The 19,850-nt window shown below is 39.5% G+C and overlaps 1 protein-coding gene across 1 annotated transcript in view; it reads left to right on the top strand.

The window, feature by feature from the left end:
* ASXL3 (ASXL transcriptional regulator 3) overlaps positions 1-19,850 on the top strand; it is a 162,104-nt gene that overhangs the window by 141,564 nt on the left and 690 nt on the right. The window contains exons 8-11 of the mRNA XM_023741179.1: positions 5,566-5,662; positions 7,729-7,834; positions 11,914-13,867; positions 16,881-19,850. The exon at positions 16,881-19,850 is cut by the window's right edge and continues 690 nt beyond it. Coding sequence (XP_023596947.1) covers positions 5,566-5,662; positions 7,729-7,834; positions 11,914-13,867; positions 16,881-19,850 — 5,127 coding nt within the window. The remainder of the gene's footprint in view (positions 1-5,565; positions 5,663-7,728; positions 7,835-11,913; positions 13,868-16,880) is intronic.

The following is a 19,850-nucleotide window of genomic DNA, read 5'->3' as shown; positions in this document are numbered from 1 at the left end:
TTAAAAAAAAAAAAGAAATACCACATATGGATGGCTTTAACAAACAAATTTATTCTCTCAGAGTGTAGGAGGCTAGAAGTCCAAATTCGGAGTACCAGCTCCAGGGGAAGGCTTTCTTTCTCTGTCAGCTCTGGGGAAAGGTCCTTGTCATCAGTTTTCCCCTGGTCTAGAAGCATTTTGGCCCAGAGACCCCAGCTCCAAAGGATGCACGCTCCTGGCTCTTCTTGTTCTCTGTGTTAATGAGGTCCCCCTGTCTCTCTGCTAGCTTCTCTTTTATATCTCAAAAGAGATTAACTCAAGATACAACCTAATCTTGTAGATTGAGCCCTGCCTCATTAACTTAACTGCCTCTAATCCTGCCTTATTAACGTCATAGAGGTAGGATTTACAACACATAGGAAAATCATATCAGATGACAAAATGATGGACAACCCCATAATACTGGGAATCATGGCCTAGCCAAGTTGACACACATTTTGGGGGGACATAATTCAATCCATAACAATATCCATGTCTTCAACTCTACTTTCTTTGCTAATAATTCTAATTTTCTGTACCCAATCCCTACCACACTATTGAGTTTCTTGCTACTATTCTCACCTGTTGATTAGGTATCTTTACTTGAATGCTCTCAAGAAACCCTCACATCAACATATGCAAAATAAAACCCATCATCTCTTTGTTCTAAATACTGCTTCTCCTAGTGCCTTTTGCTGTCCTGATGTCTGGTAACGGCATCTACTCAGTTATCCAAGCTATGTTCCTGGGAATTATCTTCCACACCTTTGTCTCATTCACCCCCATACCTATGTTCACTGTGCCTCATCAATTCTGGTTCCTTTACTTTTCTTGAATGTGCCCTCTCTTCTTTACTCCCATTACTGAATGATCTTAGATTTTCATCATTTGTTTCCCTGGCTTTCTCTTGATTCTTCCTGATGGGAGTCCCTGTCTCTTATCTTGCCTTTGTCCAGGGCATCCTCTGTACTACATTGAGAATGATATAGCTAAGACATCTACTTGGAATTATAATCAGCATCTCAACCTAAACTGGATCTAAATCAAACTTTCCCCCTCCTATAGTCTTCTCCATTTTAATAAATGGTAATTTCACATTTTTAATTGCCAAGACCAAATATCATCGGTGTCATCCTTGCCTACTCTATTTCTCTCATACCACACATCCAGTTCATCATCAAATAATAGCTCAACCTTCAGAATGTAATCAGAACTCAGCCTCTGCTACTGTCACCCAAGTCCAAGATACCATCATGTTTTTCCCAGAATATTGCCATAACTTTAGTGTCTAATAAGTTATTGGCATAACGCATTAGTGTCTTCTAAATTATGCTGTCTAATATAGTAGCTACTAGCCATATGTGGCTGTTGGGCACTTGACATATGGATAATCTGAATTGAGATATGCTATAAAAAGACACACTGGATATTGAAGGCTAGTATATAAAAAGAATACAAAATATCTCATTAATAATGTTTCATATTGATTGCATGTTAAAATGACATTTTGGATATGATGAATTAAATAAAATATTAGCATTAGTTTCACATGGGTTTTTTTCTTTTTGGCTTTTTTAATGGGGTTGCTAGAAAAATTAAAATCACATATTTAGCTCACAGTTATATTGCTTTTGGACTACACTGCTCTTAAGTCTCTTCCAAACACAGCGGTCAGAGCTATCCCACTGCACTGTCAGATTTTACCAATCCTCAGGCCAAAATCCTCCAAAGGCTTCCCAGCCCATTCAGGGCAAAAGCCAGGCTTTACCGAGGCCTCTGAGACGCAGCGTGAGCCTGTCACCTCGTCCCCTGTTCCTCCCACTCTTTGACTGCTCTCCAGCGCCTAGGACATCCTTGCAATTACTGTCCCCTTCTCCCTCCAGATAGCTGCCTGGGTTGCTTCCTCACTTCTTTCAGGTGTGTGCTTAGGTGTCCCTTATTAACAGTAAGTATTAGGCCCATCCTGAATACCCTATCTGAACACCAGTCTGCTTACCCACACATGTTCAACACGCATCTTTTTATCCAGTTTTGGCTTAACTTTGAATTGCCCCCTTTGGCTACAGAATGAAATCCAAATTGCTTAGTATATCTAGAGGCCCCATGGTTATATAACCACTTTCCAGCTCTCCAGCGTACTTCTCACTATTCCTTTATGCAGCCCATGTACCAAGTATTCTGAATCACTTCCTAGAAACACAAAATAAGAAAAAGGTGGTAAAGAATACAATAGAACTTTAAAGGATTATTACTAAATGTAGATACATTCTTGTACTGAATTAATATTCATGGAACTTCACAGTTTGGATGGTGTGCAAGTAGCAACCAAGTTTATTTAACCCTTTGAGTTCCACTGACATCCATCCCATAAAATTTACGTTAATATAATCAATACCAAAGGCAAACAATGTACTTACCAATAAAGAGTTTAAAGCTTTTTCAAGAGTTCTCTGTATGAATATGTTTTCCTTTAGTAATATTTATTTCCCTTTGTGCCCCATTAAGAAAACAATCCTATGATCAGTGTTTTTCTCCTCTCAATTAAAAAGGAAGCATAAGCCATCAATAGTTTAGACACTTTATAATAAAAGAGTTAGAGGATTTTGGGAATGAGCGTTTCTACTGTGGCTAATCAGAAAAAAAGGAATTGATAGCTCAGCAGTAAATAAATAAATAAACCTTTCAGAAATGTTTATTGTTCTAGCTCATTAAAATGTTAGATCTTTTGGACAGTATTTCTTAAAGGCCATAAAACTAACAGTGTATTTTAAAACAGTTTTATTGGCACGTATTTCCTAAGTCGAATTTAGCCCTAGTGTTTAATTGTGCTGTCTCATACGGCCTGGGAATCTGGCAGTAAATATTATTTTTCTGTTTTAAAAGAAAAGCATTTTCCTCCAGGGTTAGCTTCCATATTTTTTAATGTGTTTATGTCATACTGCCTGGCATTTTCATGTGCTAAAATCATGAGAATCTGTCGGAGCTAATCTGGATCTGGTGTTTCTTTGTGTCTTAACATTATGCTGAAATTTCAATTAATAAGTAATCATGCCCCTGGCCTGGCAGAATACACAAAATTAAAATCCTGCATATCATTCTTCTCGCTATGACTGTTTATTCGACTGGCTACTGGAGTTAAATGTTAAATCTTTCACTATACAAAGCAAGTACAAATAAATTTCAGACTTCTTGTAGGCATATCATTCAGCTGGGACTGTCTTTTCCTTATTCCCATTGTCTTTGCTAGACCTCCTTGATGACAGTCATTGAAACCAAGTACTCAAAGGTCTACCATCTTTTCCATCCACTCCATCTCCCAGTTTCATCCTGAGCAATTTTCATGTCTTCTAAAATGATCTTCCAGTGCTTTTACCTCCTTAATCCTGAAGACCTTCATCCAGTCGTATCTTAAATTTGCATTTGTAATTTCTTCCTGAAATGTTCCAACACCCTTTCGGGTGATGTCTCTGTATGAGTTTTTTCTTCCCGGTCTATCCTTTACACGGCTACCATAATCATTTTTTTAAACAAATTTTTTTAGCCTTTTCCCATGCTTCAAATTTTTTAGTGGTTTCTCATTACCTAGAGCAGTGCTTTACTTTTTCCTCTCATGACACACATTGAAAAAGGTAAGTGTGCTGGGGTAAATTATGGGGCTAAGAAGTCTTGTGAGTGTGTTTTGAGGGAACCGTGAGTGTCTCAGTTACCTAGTGCTGTTCTAACAAAAATACCTCAAGTGGGTGGCTTTACAGAACAGAAATTTATTTTCTCACATTTCAGGAGGCCGAAGCTCTGAATTCAGAGCACTGGCTATCGTGGGAGGCTCTCTGTGTCAACTCTAGGGGAAGGTTTTGTCTCAGCTTTCATAGCCCGGCATTCCTCAGTTCCTTGGCAATCCTCCCGTGTGCTTCTGTATTCCCCAGTTTCTGCTTGCTCCTCTCTCTAATCTGTTCTTTCTATGACTCAGAAGTGATTAGGATATACCCTACAGTGGTATGATCTCATTCACATAACAAAGAAAATCCTATCCCAAAAGGGTACAGGGGTTAGCATTCCAACTCTTATTGGGGGCAGACACGGTTTAATCCATAACATTGAGTAATTAGAGTTTAGGATATCTGAAGTGTGTATGTGGGAGTAAGAGAACATCTTTGAAAATGCCAGGCCTTTGAGTACCAGACTAAAGCATCCTCACATATTTGTGAATTGTCTAGTTACTGATGCTTTATGATGTCCTCCCTCTATAATAAAGTTCATGTTCTCTGACAGTATACTGTATGTTTTGCTCTCTAATCATCCCGTCCAAATCCTGTCAGTCTCTCACGACTGCGCCAGTTCTAGCTCCTGCATCAGGTTCTTCCGAACCGCTTGAGCCCTCCTAGATCTCTTCCCATAGTTTTTAGTTTTTGCACCTCTCATTCTCTCATTTCCAGCCTAGTCACCAAATGCTTGGCTTTGTTTAACCTTTTGTGTCTTATCTTTACTCCCTAGCTAGATAGGAAGCTAGTCAAGGACAACAGTCTATTTCTTTCTGTTCTTTACCTCAGCAAGCAAAAGGCATACACACAGAAGATGCATTATTTACACAATAATGTCAGTTTACACAGTTTACACAATATGCCCAGAAGAATTATTTAATTATATTAATTAATAATGCAAAAGTTAAAAACATCCAGTTGAATGATGCGTGTCTGAATCTTTTCCATATATGAGTTTTTAAAAATTATGTTTGAGGGATACTGTTAGCAGCATATAGTCGTGCATGTATTTAACAGTGGTATGTACTTTGGTATTTGTGCATCCAAAGAGAATGTGAAGAGTAGAAGAGGGGGATGTATTATCAGTATAGGTATAATGTTTTAATATGTTTCTGAACTTCTTGTTGTCTAAACCTCAGACAGAAGAATCTGAGTGATGAAACGGAATTTTGTTAGCTTTCACAAATTTTAGAAAATTTAATTTAAAAAATAATCTAAGGGTTTAAATATATGTTAATTTTTAATTCCTTGTCACTTTGTTGTTGTTAGTTGCCATTGAGTCGATCCTGACTCAAGGCGACCCCAGGTGTGCAGAGTAGAAGTGTTCCAAAGGTTTTCAAGGCTGTGACCTTTCGGAAGCAGATCACCAGGCCTGTCTCCCAAGGCGCCTCTGGGTGGGTTCAAACTGCCAGAATTTATGCTAGTAGTCAAATGCTTAACTGTTTGCACTACTCAGGGATTCCCCATTATCGCTTCAGGCATATTAAAATGATGAAGATGTAAAACGTTTCTGATTAAATCACTTTGGTTTGTTACTCACCACCAATAATGGAAATGCCTAATAAATATTGCCTTTAGATTGACTTGTTTTGTCATTGTAATAGTTACTATAAACAATTCACTTTTCATACTAGGAGATTCATTGTTTACTGGATATCCGCCTTTCCTCCCTTCCCTTCTACCCCAAATTTTCTCTTTCACACATCCACCACTGTTTTTGCTTCTTTCCTGTGTACTTTTGCTTTGAATTATTCCTGATGAAATCTGGTTTTGTCGGCTTATTTTCTAGATGGGAAGTGATGGAATTTTACGCCTCAGTACTTCAGCTCTAAATAACGAATTCTTTGCATATGCCGCACAAGGGTGGAAACAGCGGCTGGCAGAAGGTAAATTTCTATTTTCTATTATTATTTGACATATTTGAGCACAAATACTGTAGTGAGCTTTGCACCTTTCTCTGATTTCCAAATTATTTTTCCTCTGAAGTATGCTTTAATTCAGTGAAACCTTAAATCCTGTTCTGAGCGACTTCATTAATTCTTTTGTTATACTTGGCAGCTTTGATGTCATGTGGATATATTTGAAGAAAGGGTGACATTATCTGGGATTGAATTTAAAAACTTGATATAGCAAGATTTTCTTTGTAATGGTAATTTAAATTACAGTGTTTGATCTATTATGTAATCTTGTAAGTGTCCTGGAGCCTAAAGAAACTTCTGTTAATGAATCTGCCACCCCAAAGCCACCACATCACCTTATCCTGCCTCTAGTCATCAAATTTCTTGAAAGACTAAAAAGTACTAAAAGTACTCCATGCTACCACAGTTGTACTCCCTATCCACTCCCCAGATTGTTACAGTCTGGTGTGGTCCCACAATCCAAAACTGAAATATCCCTCCTAGAGAATCTTTCTAATGGCTAAGTCCATTTTCCTCTTCTCAGTCCTTACAGTCCATATTCCTTCTCCAGTATCACATTTGTTTTTACTCCATCCAACTTGAAATGTCTACCTTAGACATTAATAATGTATTTTAAATTGTTTTTTGCTGCTACAATTCTAACAGCCCTTTCTCAGGTTCCTTCAGGAACCTTCTCATGGTAAATGTTGATGTCTCCAGCATTCTCTTCTCTGCCATTTTCTTTTGTAATGATACATATTCTCTGAACAGTCTCATTCACCGCCTTGGTTTCACCTATCTGCCATATGCCCAAAACTTTGAAATCCGGCTTTAACCTCTCCTCCGGATTCTCAATGTTCTGTTTACAGATGTCTACTGATATCAGGTACCTTAAAACCAAAACGCCCAATGTAAATCTTACTATCTTCCCTTTCATATCTACTCTCCTGCTTTCTCTCTTTCTGTTAAAGTCCTCACTGTCCTCCCAGTTCCTCAGTTTGAAACCTTGATGTTATTGTTGATCTTTCACTTCAAGTCTAGTGGTCATGAGGTGTTAACTGTGCCACGAATCCGACTCCTTTTCCACATTGTTACTGCTGCCAGTTTGGTCATAACCTCCCATCTCTCTGTACTATTCAGTGGACTCAGCTGGAGTCTCCAGTTTCTTCACCCTGTTGTCAGAACCTGTTTTTCTAGGCTGTTTACGCAACCGTATTCCTCCCTCATCGAAAGCCACCATTACCCCCTCTACCTCCTATAGAAAAAAATTCAGAACTCTCTTTAGAACGTGCATTGGGTAATTGGCCTTAGCCTACCTTTCCCATTTCATCTCAGATACTATGTTCTACTCACAGTTGACGACTCAAAAAGACATAATAATACACATTCTTATCTCTGGGCCTTATAACTTAAATACTTTACAAAAGCCTGATCATCCTTCAAAAGCTAGTTCGAGAATCAGCTCCTGTGTGTGGTCCTTTTAAATCTGCTTAGTTGGAAATAAGTTCTTTCCCTTGTATACTTTCACTACATTTATTACTATGCCCTGTACAGGGCTTTTGGCATTGTATTTATAGTCAACTGTGCAAATGGTGAATGACTTGGCTGTGAACCAAAAGGTTGCAGGTTCAAGTTCACACAGAGGCACCTCAGAAGAAAGACCTGGTGATCTACTTCTGAAAAATCAGCCATTGAAAGCCCTATGGAGCACAGTTCTGCTGTGACACACATGGTCACCATGAGTTGGAATCAACTCAATGGCGGCTGGTTAAGTGTGCCTTTTCTCCCACCAGACCTGTCTTCTTGAGGACAGTGAATATACACTTTTTTACTGGCAGCTCCTAGCACTGGATGCATTCGCTAAATATTATAGAGTCATCTCTAAGTAAATGACTTTGAGTGATGTTGATAAAAAGATAAGTTGTAGAAATATTATCAACATTCATCATTTCTTCAACATCCGTAGAAGTTTAGTCAAATTAATTACATGTCATTCTTTAATTGGAAAAAACATGTGACCAGTTTCACTCAATATATTAGCATTTTCTTTCTAGGAGAGTTTACCCCAGAAATGCAATTGCGAATAAGGCAAGAAATTGAGAAGGAAAAGAAAACAGAACCTTGGAAAGAAAAATTCTTTGAAAGATTTTATGGAGAAAAGTAAGTACTAGAACATTTTTTCTCATTTCTTTTAGAAGGAAATGAAAATGCAATCCTCTGCTTCACATAGCACACTCATATGCTGTAAAACTTAATAAACCTGTGATAAAAGGCAGTAGTCCCTCCATGTAAGAAATTGCAGGTAAAATTATAGTGGCATATCGGCACTTAAATTTAAAAAAATGCATTTTCAAAGGGTTTATAACTTGTCCATAAAAAATCATTTTGGACTGAAAATAGCACATGAAATCCTCTGGAAGTCAATTTTGGTTTTCTTAAGTGAATTTTAGTAAAATTTTCCCGTTTTTTAATCCAAGGATTTTCATTAATGTATACTTCTGAGATAAGTAGTTTTAGGCACATATTTTATCTTTACTTTTTTAAAAACTTATTGATTGTGCATATACGTTTTAATCTATGTTAAGTCTTTGCTTTTGCGAGAGCCTGAAGTTTTACCCTTCATTCTATCCATCTTTTTCTTCAGGTGTAGCATGTTTTAATATATTATTTTTATTGGTATGTGTATATGTGTGCTTCTTTTTTAAGTTAATACCAACTATATCTAAGTGTGGTAGTGACTGAATCAAACTGAAAGTAACTTTACCTTTGCTTCATGGTTAGCAGAGACATACTCCACTTAGGCAGAAATAGAGTCTCACAGACAATCAGATTCAAGAAAGGAGGGGTTTAGGAGCTGACTGTTGACCTTAGCTTTAGATTCTCTTAGTAGAGAAATTGGTGTTTTAACGCCTACATTACACAATTAATGTTTGAGAGTTGTTGTTTTCGTATAAAAGACACTCAAGTGGTTGTGGGTAACAAAATCTATGCCATTTGATCCGATTCCACAAAGTTTCCACTGTAAATGGAGAAAAACATGCCAGAAGGAGTCTCCCATGAGAGCTCTTCAAGAAAAAGAATCAGATGACTAACAGACTGTTTACTCAGAGTAGGCTCACTTTTGGTGAATTGTCCTCAATAGCATCACTCTCAAGTACTTGGCCTGTTTTTTAATGGCCGTCCCAAGACCCTTGGATTTACACGTGCATGTTTAAGCAAAACCAAATATAAGTGATTCATGTTGTCTTCACATATAGTTACCAGGAGTATTACCCAAGCCTGCCTACATCAGAATCTTCATTGGAGCATTTAAAAATAGATACAGATTTCTGAAACCTACCCCAAACATGCTGATTGAAAATCTCTAGGAGTTGAGGCCAGGCCTGCATATTTGTGGAGATTTCCAGGTCGTGCTGATGCCCAGCAGGATTAGACACCCTGGAGGACACCTTGACGACCACTCGAGACCACTCCCTCTCCTTTTGTCTGTGACAGGGAATGTTGGGAGTGCTCTTTTCAGCAATGGCAAACGCATAACTGGGTTGGTTATCTCCAGAGCATAGGTCCTTAACTTTTGTTGAGTGATGGACCCATTATTTTATTAATTCAACAATATTTATGCAACATCTCCGTGACAGACACTATTCTAGATGCTGGAGGTAGAGTTTTCTGTAGGTCTTCCAAGGCTCTGCCCTCAAGGAGCCTACGTTCTAGGCACCATACATTACAGAGAACTTTCCTTCATTCAACAAATAGTCATTGAGCATACTCTTTCTCTGATATATTTCATTGTTTCATTTAATCCTCCCAACAATCCTATAAGGTAGATATCATTATTCTTATTTAAAAAGAAAAAAGATTAGGAAACTGACATGCAGTGAAGCTAAGTAATTTATCCAGGTTTATACAGTGAGGCTAAGTAGCTTGCTCAGGGTCTTAATCCTGCAAACCCTTCTTAGAAAAATCTCTCTCTCTCTCTCTGTCTCTCACATGGATACGCACACACACGCACACACGTATGTGCACACACACACAAATACTGACACACATGTTTTTTCTACATGAAATTTGAGGGCTCAGCAGACTCCCATGTTATCAGGTTAAAGGCTCCTGCCCTGGAGTAAACTGAATCAACATGGCTCCCTATTACCAGTCGCTACACTCTGAATACAAAAAATTCTTCTACTTGACTCTTTTCTTGTTGTAGTTAATCGATATAATTTCTTTCCCCTTACATCACTGGACTTGTCTCTTGTCCTTTTCTATCTCTGATTAAATATCGGGTGACAGATGAATTTTGGACATTTCATCCACTGCCCTTTGGATTTTGTTATTCCTTGATTACTGGCACTCCCTGATGTGTGAGGGCTTTTTCTTAGCGTCCGACAACTTTGACTATGACACCATATGCCTTTCATTGTTCTAAGTTTTTTCCAAGACTGTTGCTGCTATTTGTTTGAGATCTTTATTATTACTTTTATTGGTTTAGTCTGCTTATGATAGAGTATTGCTTTATATTCGTTTAGTTACTGAGAGATCACCCATATGTACGCTAACTCAGTGTTGATCTGTTCATTCGCAGTCTAGATTTCTGGAGGTCAGGGTTTTCCTTTGTGTAGTGTGTGGTGTTTTGTGAACCTCTTCCTTCCGTGCCTTATGCCGTCTTAAATCATTTTTCCCATGAAAATAATAAAATATTGACGTGGGCATATTTTATAAAGTGTTTGACATGTTCTGTGTATTTAATAATATCCTTATCCATACACATCTTTAATAATACCTTTATTAGCCAACCAGCAGAAATTTAGCCAACAGTGATACTTGATACTAGGCTAGGTTATCAGGTATCTCCGCTTGACCTAACCCCAAGGGACCTTATTTCTAGCTGACTATTGTGCTTTAAATTTATTTGTAAATTTCTGCTCCTCTCTGTATAGTCTAGTTAAAGATTGTAGTATAGTTTCAACTCATCTTAAGGTAAGTTAAAGGAAAAAAGCTAATTAGGAAGGCTGTATCTTCCATGTTTTCAGAATCTTCTGAGTTTTAGTAAAGAAGGCCATGATCAAATATCCAAATAATGTATTCAATTTTATTTTTCCTTCATTTTGAAGATTTTACTTAAGTGAAAGGTTAAAGTAGATATCGCTGAGATATTTCCTTTCATCATTACCATTATCTAGCTGAATGTCTTCATTCAAGCGTGTTTCTTTCTCTGGAAATGTTCTCTTTTTTGCTTATCTTTCTCATGGCCTGTGCTTAATTTAACTTCATTTAGAACAACATATTTCTCTACCATCTGATGCTGAAGCTGTAATTTAGTACAACAGGAAATATTGATTTACAGTAGCCTGGATTTGTAACTCTGATTAGCTTTGCCTTATGACCTGAACATTAGGGTGAATTATTTCTTGATTTTTCTTTTTGTCATCTTGTATGGAATATCTTCATAGTGAGAAATCTACATGAAATAATTTAAAAGTCTTGCCTCACTCACAGAAACCTAAGTTGTTAAAATCCACTATGATGACCCCAAATATGTTTTTATTCTTTAGTGACGTTTTTATTTTCTCTTAGGTTAGACAACTTAGATGTTAAAAATAAAGTGATTGAGTAGTACCTCTTAGACGGGTTTAGGAGATCTTAATCTTTGGAAGTCGTTTCAGTGTTAGAATTTTACAACACATTCATTTTCTATCAATCTTAATTATTTGGTCGATTCGCATCCTCTAAACACAATATAATTTTCTGTTATAAGGATCTTTCTACTTTTTTGGCTTTTATGAAATTTTCAATCTTATACATTCTTTTGCTTTTCTGTCCATATTTTCTAAATCTTTGTAGTATATAACTTGCCATTTATAGAATGTTCCCATGCTAACATTTAGTTTCTTGACACTAACAAAAGTGAACACAGAAAATTTGACTTGTTTAGCCAATTTAAAGTAATTTTACTTGTTCCTGTTATTATCACTTGGTAAGGCTCATATTTCCTTGCTTACAAAATAAAAAATCTTTTCCTTTTAAATCAGAAGTAGAGTTGGTATTGGTTACGATTGTAAAAGCAGTAGAGGAATTAAGTCATCATAAACTAGTCTAAATAAATTAAACATGTTACTTAGTGATTATAAAATGAAAGTGATGCTTTCACTTCTATTGAAGACCATATTTGTGAGAGATTCATGTTTTGCCTTTCATGATTTGTGATTTAGCCATAACTTAATATGTCTAATTTTGTTCAGGTTGGGCATGTCAAGAGAGGAATCTATGAAGCTCGCTTCCGGACCAAACAATGATGGAGCTGAAAGCAGTTCCTCATGTGGGACCTCTGGTCTCTCGGGTTCTTCTGCACAGACACCCTTGGAAGAGCCACAGCCAAAAAGTATGAAAAGCCCACCTTCCGCAGAGCCTGATTTCTGTGCCACACTCTGTCCTATGGTGGAGATTCCAGCTAAAGATGTAATGGCAGAATCTGAATCAGAGGATATCTTGATCCCTGAAGAATCTGTGATTCAGGAGGAAATTGCAGAAGAGGTAGAGACTAGTATCTGTGAATGCCAGGATGAAAATCACAGGACAATACCTGAATTTTCTGAGGAGTCTGAAAGTACAAACAACTCCCATGAAGAGTCCCAAATCTCACCTCCTGAAGATAACTTGGAATCCTGTGTTATGATGAATGATGTTTTAGAAACTTTGCCTCATGTTGAAATTAAGGTAGAAGAGAAATCAGAATCTCCCCAGGAAGAAATGTCAGTTGTTATTGATCAAGTAGAAATCTGTGACTCTCTTGTACCTTCCACTTCATCTGTGACACACATCAGAGACACAGAACATAAGGAGCCAGAAACTGCAATAGAGACCAATACTTCAATAATACAAACAGGGTCATCTTCTTTAGAAGGCCAATTTCCAAATGAAGGAATTGCTGTAGATATGGAACTACAGAGCGATCCTGATGAACAGCTTTCTGAAAATGCTTGCATATCTGAAACTTCCTTCTCTTCTGAGAGCCCAGAAGGAGCCTGTCCCAGCCTGACATCCCCAGGTGGGGAAACCCAATCCACTTCTGAAGAATCATGTACTCCAGCCTCCCTTGAGACAGCATTTTGTTCTGAGGTGTCCAGCACTGAAAATACAGATACATGTAATCAGAGAAAGCCCACTGATGAAAACCTCCATGCATCTTTGATGTCAGAAATATCTCCAATATCCACTTCACCAGAAATATCAGAAGCGTCTCTTATGTCCAGCTTGCCTTTAACATCAGAAGCATCCCCAGTATCAAACTTACCTTTAACATCAGAGACGTCACCGATGTCTGATTTACCTTTGACATCAGAAACTTCTTCAGTGTCTTCCATGCTTCTCACATCTGAGACATTTGTATCCAGTTTGCCACTTCCTGCAGAAGCCTCTCCAATTTCTAATTCTTCCCTGAGTGAAAGAATTGTGCATCAACAAAGAACGTCACCTTCCATATCTGAAGAACCACTCTCCTCACAGAAAGATGAAGTTTCTGTCCCAGCCAAACCCCTGGGAGAGAGCCTTCTCTCTCAGCAGAAGACTCTGTTGAATACTCCTGAACCTATCAAAATGGGTTCGTCTTCCATTGCTCCTGAAGCATTTCCACTTGAAGAATTGCACAATAAGACCCTGAATCAGCAGCCTTGTAAATCACATGCCGAAACTGAGAAGCCCTACCCTCCTATCCCAGAACTTCCTTCTCCAGATATGATAAAAACTAAAAATCATAGTGTCCTACAAAGAACAGAAAAGAAAGGATTATCCTCACCATTGGAATTACCTGTCTTTTCTGAAGAGGCAGAGAGTAAAGGAAGTGAGCTTCCATCAGCTAAATTACAGGACAAGCAATATCCTTCATCAGTAGATAAGACTTCATTTTCAGAAGGTCCTAGAAATAGAACACATAAGCAAGGAAGCACACAGAATCGATTGGAGACCTCACATACTTCCAAGTCATCAGAGCCCTCCATGTCACCCGACGGGACAAGAAATGAAAGTAGAGAATCAGAAATATCAAAAAGGAAAACTGCAGAGCAGCACAGCTTTGGAATCTGTAAGGAAAAGAGGGCTAGGATAGAAGATGATCAATCAACTCGTAACATCTCATCTAGCAGCCCACCTGAGAAAGAACAGCCTCCAAGAGAGGAACCCAGGGTTCCACCTCTCAAGGTATGGCATTAAGAAAAGTGCAATTTGATAGATAGGCTTTTCCTATTCAATGCAATTTTTTTATGTGATTAAGTACTTAATTTTTCAATAATAAAGTTTTCTTCCAGGTTTTTATATATGTATAAAATTGGTTTATATATAATCCTACCATTACCCAGCCTAATATTAAATGATCCCTTTTAAGACTGTGCATGGAGCTCATATGAGAAGATCAGATGCATAGATATGTTTAGACATCAGTGATTAAGGACAAAGATTTGGGGAGAGGAGACCAGAGTCTGGAGGAGCCTTCAGGACACTGAGACTCTAGGGATTCCAAGGTTTAGGACAGAAACCTACATAAACTCAGGAAAATTGGAAAGATAATTCAGTTTCTTATAAAAGTTCAGCAGGACTAGGGAAAGAAGTAGTCAAAAGTCAGAATCATGCACTAAAGAGAAGAAGGTACATATCATTCATTATCCAACAAGCATTGAGCATAAATAAACCAATGAAATTGCTTTGCAAACCCTGAGGGAGAATACCATAGAGATATAAATATACAAATCCTGTCATTTTATCTCCAAGATGTAAAGAGGTCTTTAACTTCACAAAAATATTAAATCCCTGTAGACAGATGTTCCAATTTATATACCTTCAGTTGATCTCAGGTAGATTTGAACTCTTGGGAAGCAAACTTTTCTATAAATTGGCTCTTCCTAAGTAAATTCAAAATTAATTAAAGAGAATCCCTCTGTTTAGTATTTTGAAAAATCCTACCCATTAGGATTTCTAGTCCCTGGAGAAGGACATCATGTATGGTAAAGTGGAGGGTCACCAAAAGACGAAAACCCTCAACAAAATGGATTGACAGAGTGGCTGCAATAGTGGGCTCAAGCATAGCAACTATTGTGAGGATGGTGCAGGACCGGGCGGTATCTTGTTCTGTTGTACGTAGGGTGGCTCAGAGTTGGAAGCGACTTAATGGCACCTAACAACAACAGTAATTTGCATATATTTGATGCTTTTATGGAAGTCCACTTATTTTGTTCTAGAATAAAAATTGATTATTCCATTATAGGATTGTTCTAGGATCCTAAACTTATCGAAGCTCTGTTTTTCTTACTGTCTTTCTGTTTATCTTGCTATGCTCTGAAATCTACTTTTTGTAGGTGACTTGTGATCTCTGCAAGATTGACTTTTAAGAGTATGGTCATAGTTATTCTAGTTAATAAAACACTATTGAATAAAGATCTAAAGATGAACATTAAACTTCAGCTAAAAACCTACTATGCATTCTAATTTCTGAAACAATGGAAAGAAAGATATAAATGTACTTTTTATAAGAACTAATTTTAAATACACCAGCCTAATTTTTCTTTGTCAAAAGCTTATTTTCAAAGTTATATGCACTTTATTTAAAGATGATGGATGGATGGATGGATGGATGGATGGATGGATGGATGGATGGATGGATGGATGGATGGATGGATGGATGGATGGGTGGGTAGGTGGATGGCTGAGTAGGTAGATGGGTAGGTTGGTGAGAGAGAGACTGTAGGCATATTTGATGGTTGCTCAGCTTTTAAGTTCTTGCTTAAATATATCTAGTTTTAAGTTTTTGAATTGTTTTTAACTTTTTAGAGTAAGGAAAATATGTTACAGGGAAAATTGAATCCCTGGCTAAATCCATCTTTTCTTGGAAGGCTTTGGATTAGAAGAGAGACTTCACAAGCATTTTGAAAATGAGAACTGGGATAGCTCAGGAAGATAATTACATCTGTCAGACTCTCTAAGCATAATTCTAAATTGATGTGATCCTGTAATGCGTGTCAAGTGACCATAATGTAAATATACATGTGTTAAGAAGAGAGATATAAGTTCTGTAGTGAAAGTTTTCCCTAGGGGGAGAAAAGAAATCATAGTGCATGTAAACAGCACTGAATTGAGTTATATGACCCCGGGGTAGACAACTTTATCTCTATAAACTCAAGCTTTTTTCTCTGTAAAGTGAGAGGTTTAATCAGATCCCTTCCAGCTCTCCAAGTGTATGGCTCTGAGAATGTTGTTAGGGACTAGAGCATCACAGCTGCTGCTCTGGGAGCTGATTTTGGTTGTTGGATCTCATGAGTTTGGTCATGAGTTTTATGAGCGTGACTCTGTGGGTCTCTTCATTTGCATGAGGAGGTAAACAGTGTGGGTTGGGTCATTTACCTAATTCAGCATGTTGTGGGTTATCAATGCCAAAAGAAACTGGACAGCCCATACTTTCTCCTAGGGACAGAACACCAGCGATACCCTCACTTTTATGAAAACTTAATAAAATCCTTTAGGAAGGCAGAGCACTCTCACAAATATAGTCTCATTTGATCTTTATAACAGCTCTGTGAAGGAAATAGACTGGAAAAAACTAGTTTTATTTTACAACTGAGTTTACAAACTTTTACTGTGTACTTATTATAAAGGTGTAAGGCAGTGTGCGAGGTGGTATGGGAATACATAAAAACCATACAGTCCGGCTCAGAGTGGTTATAGGAGAAACTGAGGTACACAGTGATTTGAGAAGGATCACAAAGCTCCTTTGTGTAAATCCAGGATGAGAATTCTAGCTTCCTGACCTCTTGGCGGGGGCTTTTTTATTTGGACCAAATTAAGACAGGTAAAACTCAAGTCAAGGCCTCACCCCAATGTTTCAGGCCAACAAGGACAGTAATTTAAAAACTGTCTTTTTACAGCTAACATCATTTTAAGAAGCATTAACTTTGTTTCCTTTTCTATGAGGCATTAAGAGGATTCTTCATTTCCCTGTCAAATGAAGTCACCAGTTGATGTTTTTGTAGATTAAAAACTTCATTTTCATATCCATGCTACACTTACTGTTGCTTTATGCCCTAAAAGCTCCTTCGGGGACATAGGGGTGTCCGCAATTTTAGCAAATGCAGCCAGTCCTTCCCCTTGCCATTATCATGTTCTACACACATCCTTTATAATTACGTATGAAACACTTCAGCCTTTCATTCTCCTCTTCTTTTAGATCCAGCTTTCCAAAATTGGACCACCTTTTATCATCAAGAGCCAGCCTATCTCTAAACCAGAGTCCCGAGCATCCGCTAGTACGTCGGTGAGTGGTGGGAGGAACACGGGAGCCAGGACCCTCGCAGATATCAAGGCCCGCGCCCAGCAAGCAAGGGCTCAGCGAGAGGCTGCCGCTGCCGCTGCCGTAGCTGCTGCTGCAAGCATCGTCTCCGGAGCCATGGGGAGCCCAGGAGAAGGTGGAAAGGCAAGAACTCTGGCACATATCAAAGAGCAGACAAAGGCTAAGCTCTTTGCCAAGCATCAAGCCCGAGCCCATCTCTTCCAGACCACTAAAGAGGCTCGGTTGCCCCAGCTTAGCTCCAAGGAAGGGCCTCCAAACTTAGAAGTCTCTTCTATTCCGGAAACAAAAATTGAAGGTTCAACGGGTGTCATTATTGTTAATCCAAACTGCAGATCTCCTAACAACAAATCAGTGCACCTCCGGGAGACCACCACTGTATTACAGCAGTCTCTTAACCCACCGAAAGTTCCAGAAACTGCCACTGACTTATTTGTGCATAGTTCTGATGAAAATATACCTGTGTCACACTTATCTGAGAAAATTGTTTCATCTACCTCTTCTGAAAATAGCAGTGTGCCCATACTTTTTAATAAAAACTCTGTCCCTGTGTCCGTCTGCAGCACTGCTATGTCGGGAACAATTAGAGAACATCCCTTTGTGGGTTCTGTCGATAAATCCTCTGTTCTAATGTCTGTTGACAGTGCAAACACTACCATTTCTGCTTGTAATATAAGCATGTTAAAAACCATCCAGGCAGCTGACACTCAATGCATAGCCATTATACCAAAATGTATTGAAAACACTCCCCTTCCAGTTGCTACAGAGACCTCAAGCATATCGAGCTCTGTGGATGACAAGCAGTTGCTGATATCAAGCAGCAATGCTAGCAACTTAGTCTCCAGTCCATACACCTCTGTGCCAACTCCCTCCGTTGGAAATAATTTGCCAAACCATGTCTCCACTAGCTCTGTCTTGATTCCCCCAACAGGAATTAACAACCGATTTCCTTCTGAGAAGATAGCCATGCCTGGAAGTGAAGACCAGGCCACCATATCCATGGGTACCACTGTGAGAGCGGCCCTCAGCTGCAGTGACTCAGTAGCAGTGGCAGACTCTCTGGTTGCACGCCCACCCATTGCAATGTTTACTGGAAACATGTTCACGATAAACTCTTACGATAATCCTCCCAAGTTAAGTTCTGAAAGCTTGGACAAAAATGCGGGGTCTCAAACCAGAGTGGATAATTCTGGAAAACCTCAGCAACCACCAGGGGGCTTTGCACCAGCAGCCATCAACAGATCAATCCCGTGTAAAGTCATCGTGGACCACAGCACCACACTGACCTCCAGTTTGTCTCTGACTGTCTCCATTGAAAGTGCAGAAGCCAGCTTGAACCTCCAGAGCAGGTCAGTGAGGACAGAAGCACCCATACAACCCATGGCATGTCCCCAGGTGTCGGTTATTAGTAGGCCCGAGCCAGTTGCAAGTGAAAGTGTAGATCATGGTTCCAGTTTCATTGCTGCTTCTGCAGCAAAAGAAGACTGTAAAGCCTTGCAGGCCACCTGCACAAGTCTCCAAGAATTACCCCTTGTTGTCCCAGATAAATTGAACGAGGTGCCTGTGCCTAGTCATAGCTTTGCTGAGCAGGCACGTGGCCCAGCTACTTTCAAAAGTGAAGCAGACACAACCTGTAGCAATCATTATAACCCAGGTAACAGAATTTGCTGGAATGATGATGGAATGAGGAGCACAGGACAGCCTCTGGTTAGCCACTCAAGCTCAAGTAAACAGAAAGAATATCTAGAACAGAGCTGTCCAAAGACTATCAAAACCGAACATGCCAGCTACTCCCATGTGTCAGAACTTCACCCCAGGAATCTTATAACAAATGTCACACTCCCTGTGAAATCTGAACCTCATGAAGTGGACAAGGGCTTTAGAATGGACACTGAAGACTTCCCTGGACCTGAGCTGCCGCCTCCAGTGACAGAGGTAACCTCTAGCGCGCAGCAAACACAGAACGCAAAGGCTTCCACCTCCAGCTCCATGGAAGAGGCAATTTCCTTGGCTACAGACACGCTGAAAAGGGTTCCTAGTGCAGGGAGCTCAAGCTGCCGTCTGTCATCCGTGGAAGCTAACAATCCGCTGGTGACACAGTTACTACAGGGCAACCTGCCTTTGGAAAAAGTGTTGCCGCAGCCCAGACTGGGAGCCAAGCTTGAAATTAACAGGCTTCCTTTGCCTCTTCAAACTACCTCAGTGGGTAAAACAGCACCAGAGAGGAGCATTGTGGAAATGCCCTCCAGCTCTCCCAATCCAGATGGTAAGGGCTACTTGGCAGGAACTCTTGCACCACTCCAAATGAGAAAGCGAGAAAACCACCCGAAAAAGAGAGTGGCCAGGACTGTCGGGGAACACACTCAAGTCAAATGTGAACCAGGGAAACTGTTAGTGGACCCAGATGTCAAAGGGGTGCCTTGTGTCATCAACTCTGGTGTGAACCAGCTAGGACCCAGCCAGCCGTTTAAACAAGAGTGGCTTAAGAAGCACTCCACACAGAACCGAATTGCCCACAGCCCTGAGGTCAAACAGCAGAAGCGGCTGCTGCCCTCCTGTAGCTCCCAGCAGAACCTGTTTCATGTTGACAAGAACGGCAGCTTCCACCCTGAAGCTGCTACCTCACACAGACAGCAGTTTTACCAAATGCCTATGACTGCAAGGGGCCCCATGCCTACGGCCGCTCTGTTACAGGCCTCTTCCAAGACCCCGGCAGGCTGTAACGCGTTTACCTTCAATAGGCATCTTGAACAGAAGGGATTGGGAGAGGTCGGTGTTTCTTCAGCACCTCACCAGCTAAGGTTAGCCAACATGTTATCCCCCAATATACCCATCAAAGAAGGCGATGAC

Source organism: Trichechus manatus, unplaced genomic scaffold, assembly GCF_000243295.1.
Source record: "Trichechus manatus latirostris isolate Lorelei unplaced genomic scaffold, TriManLat1.0 scaffold00175, whole genome shotgun sequence".
NCBI classification, from domain to species: domain Eukaryota; kingdom Metazoa; phylum Chordata; class Mammalia; order Sirenia; family Trichechidae; genus Trichechus; species Trichechus manatus.
Note: the sequence above shows the minus strand (reverse complement) of the source record. Positions and strands in the feature narration are given on the sequence as shown.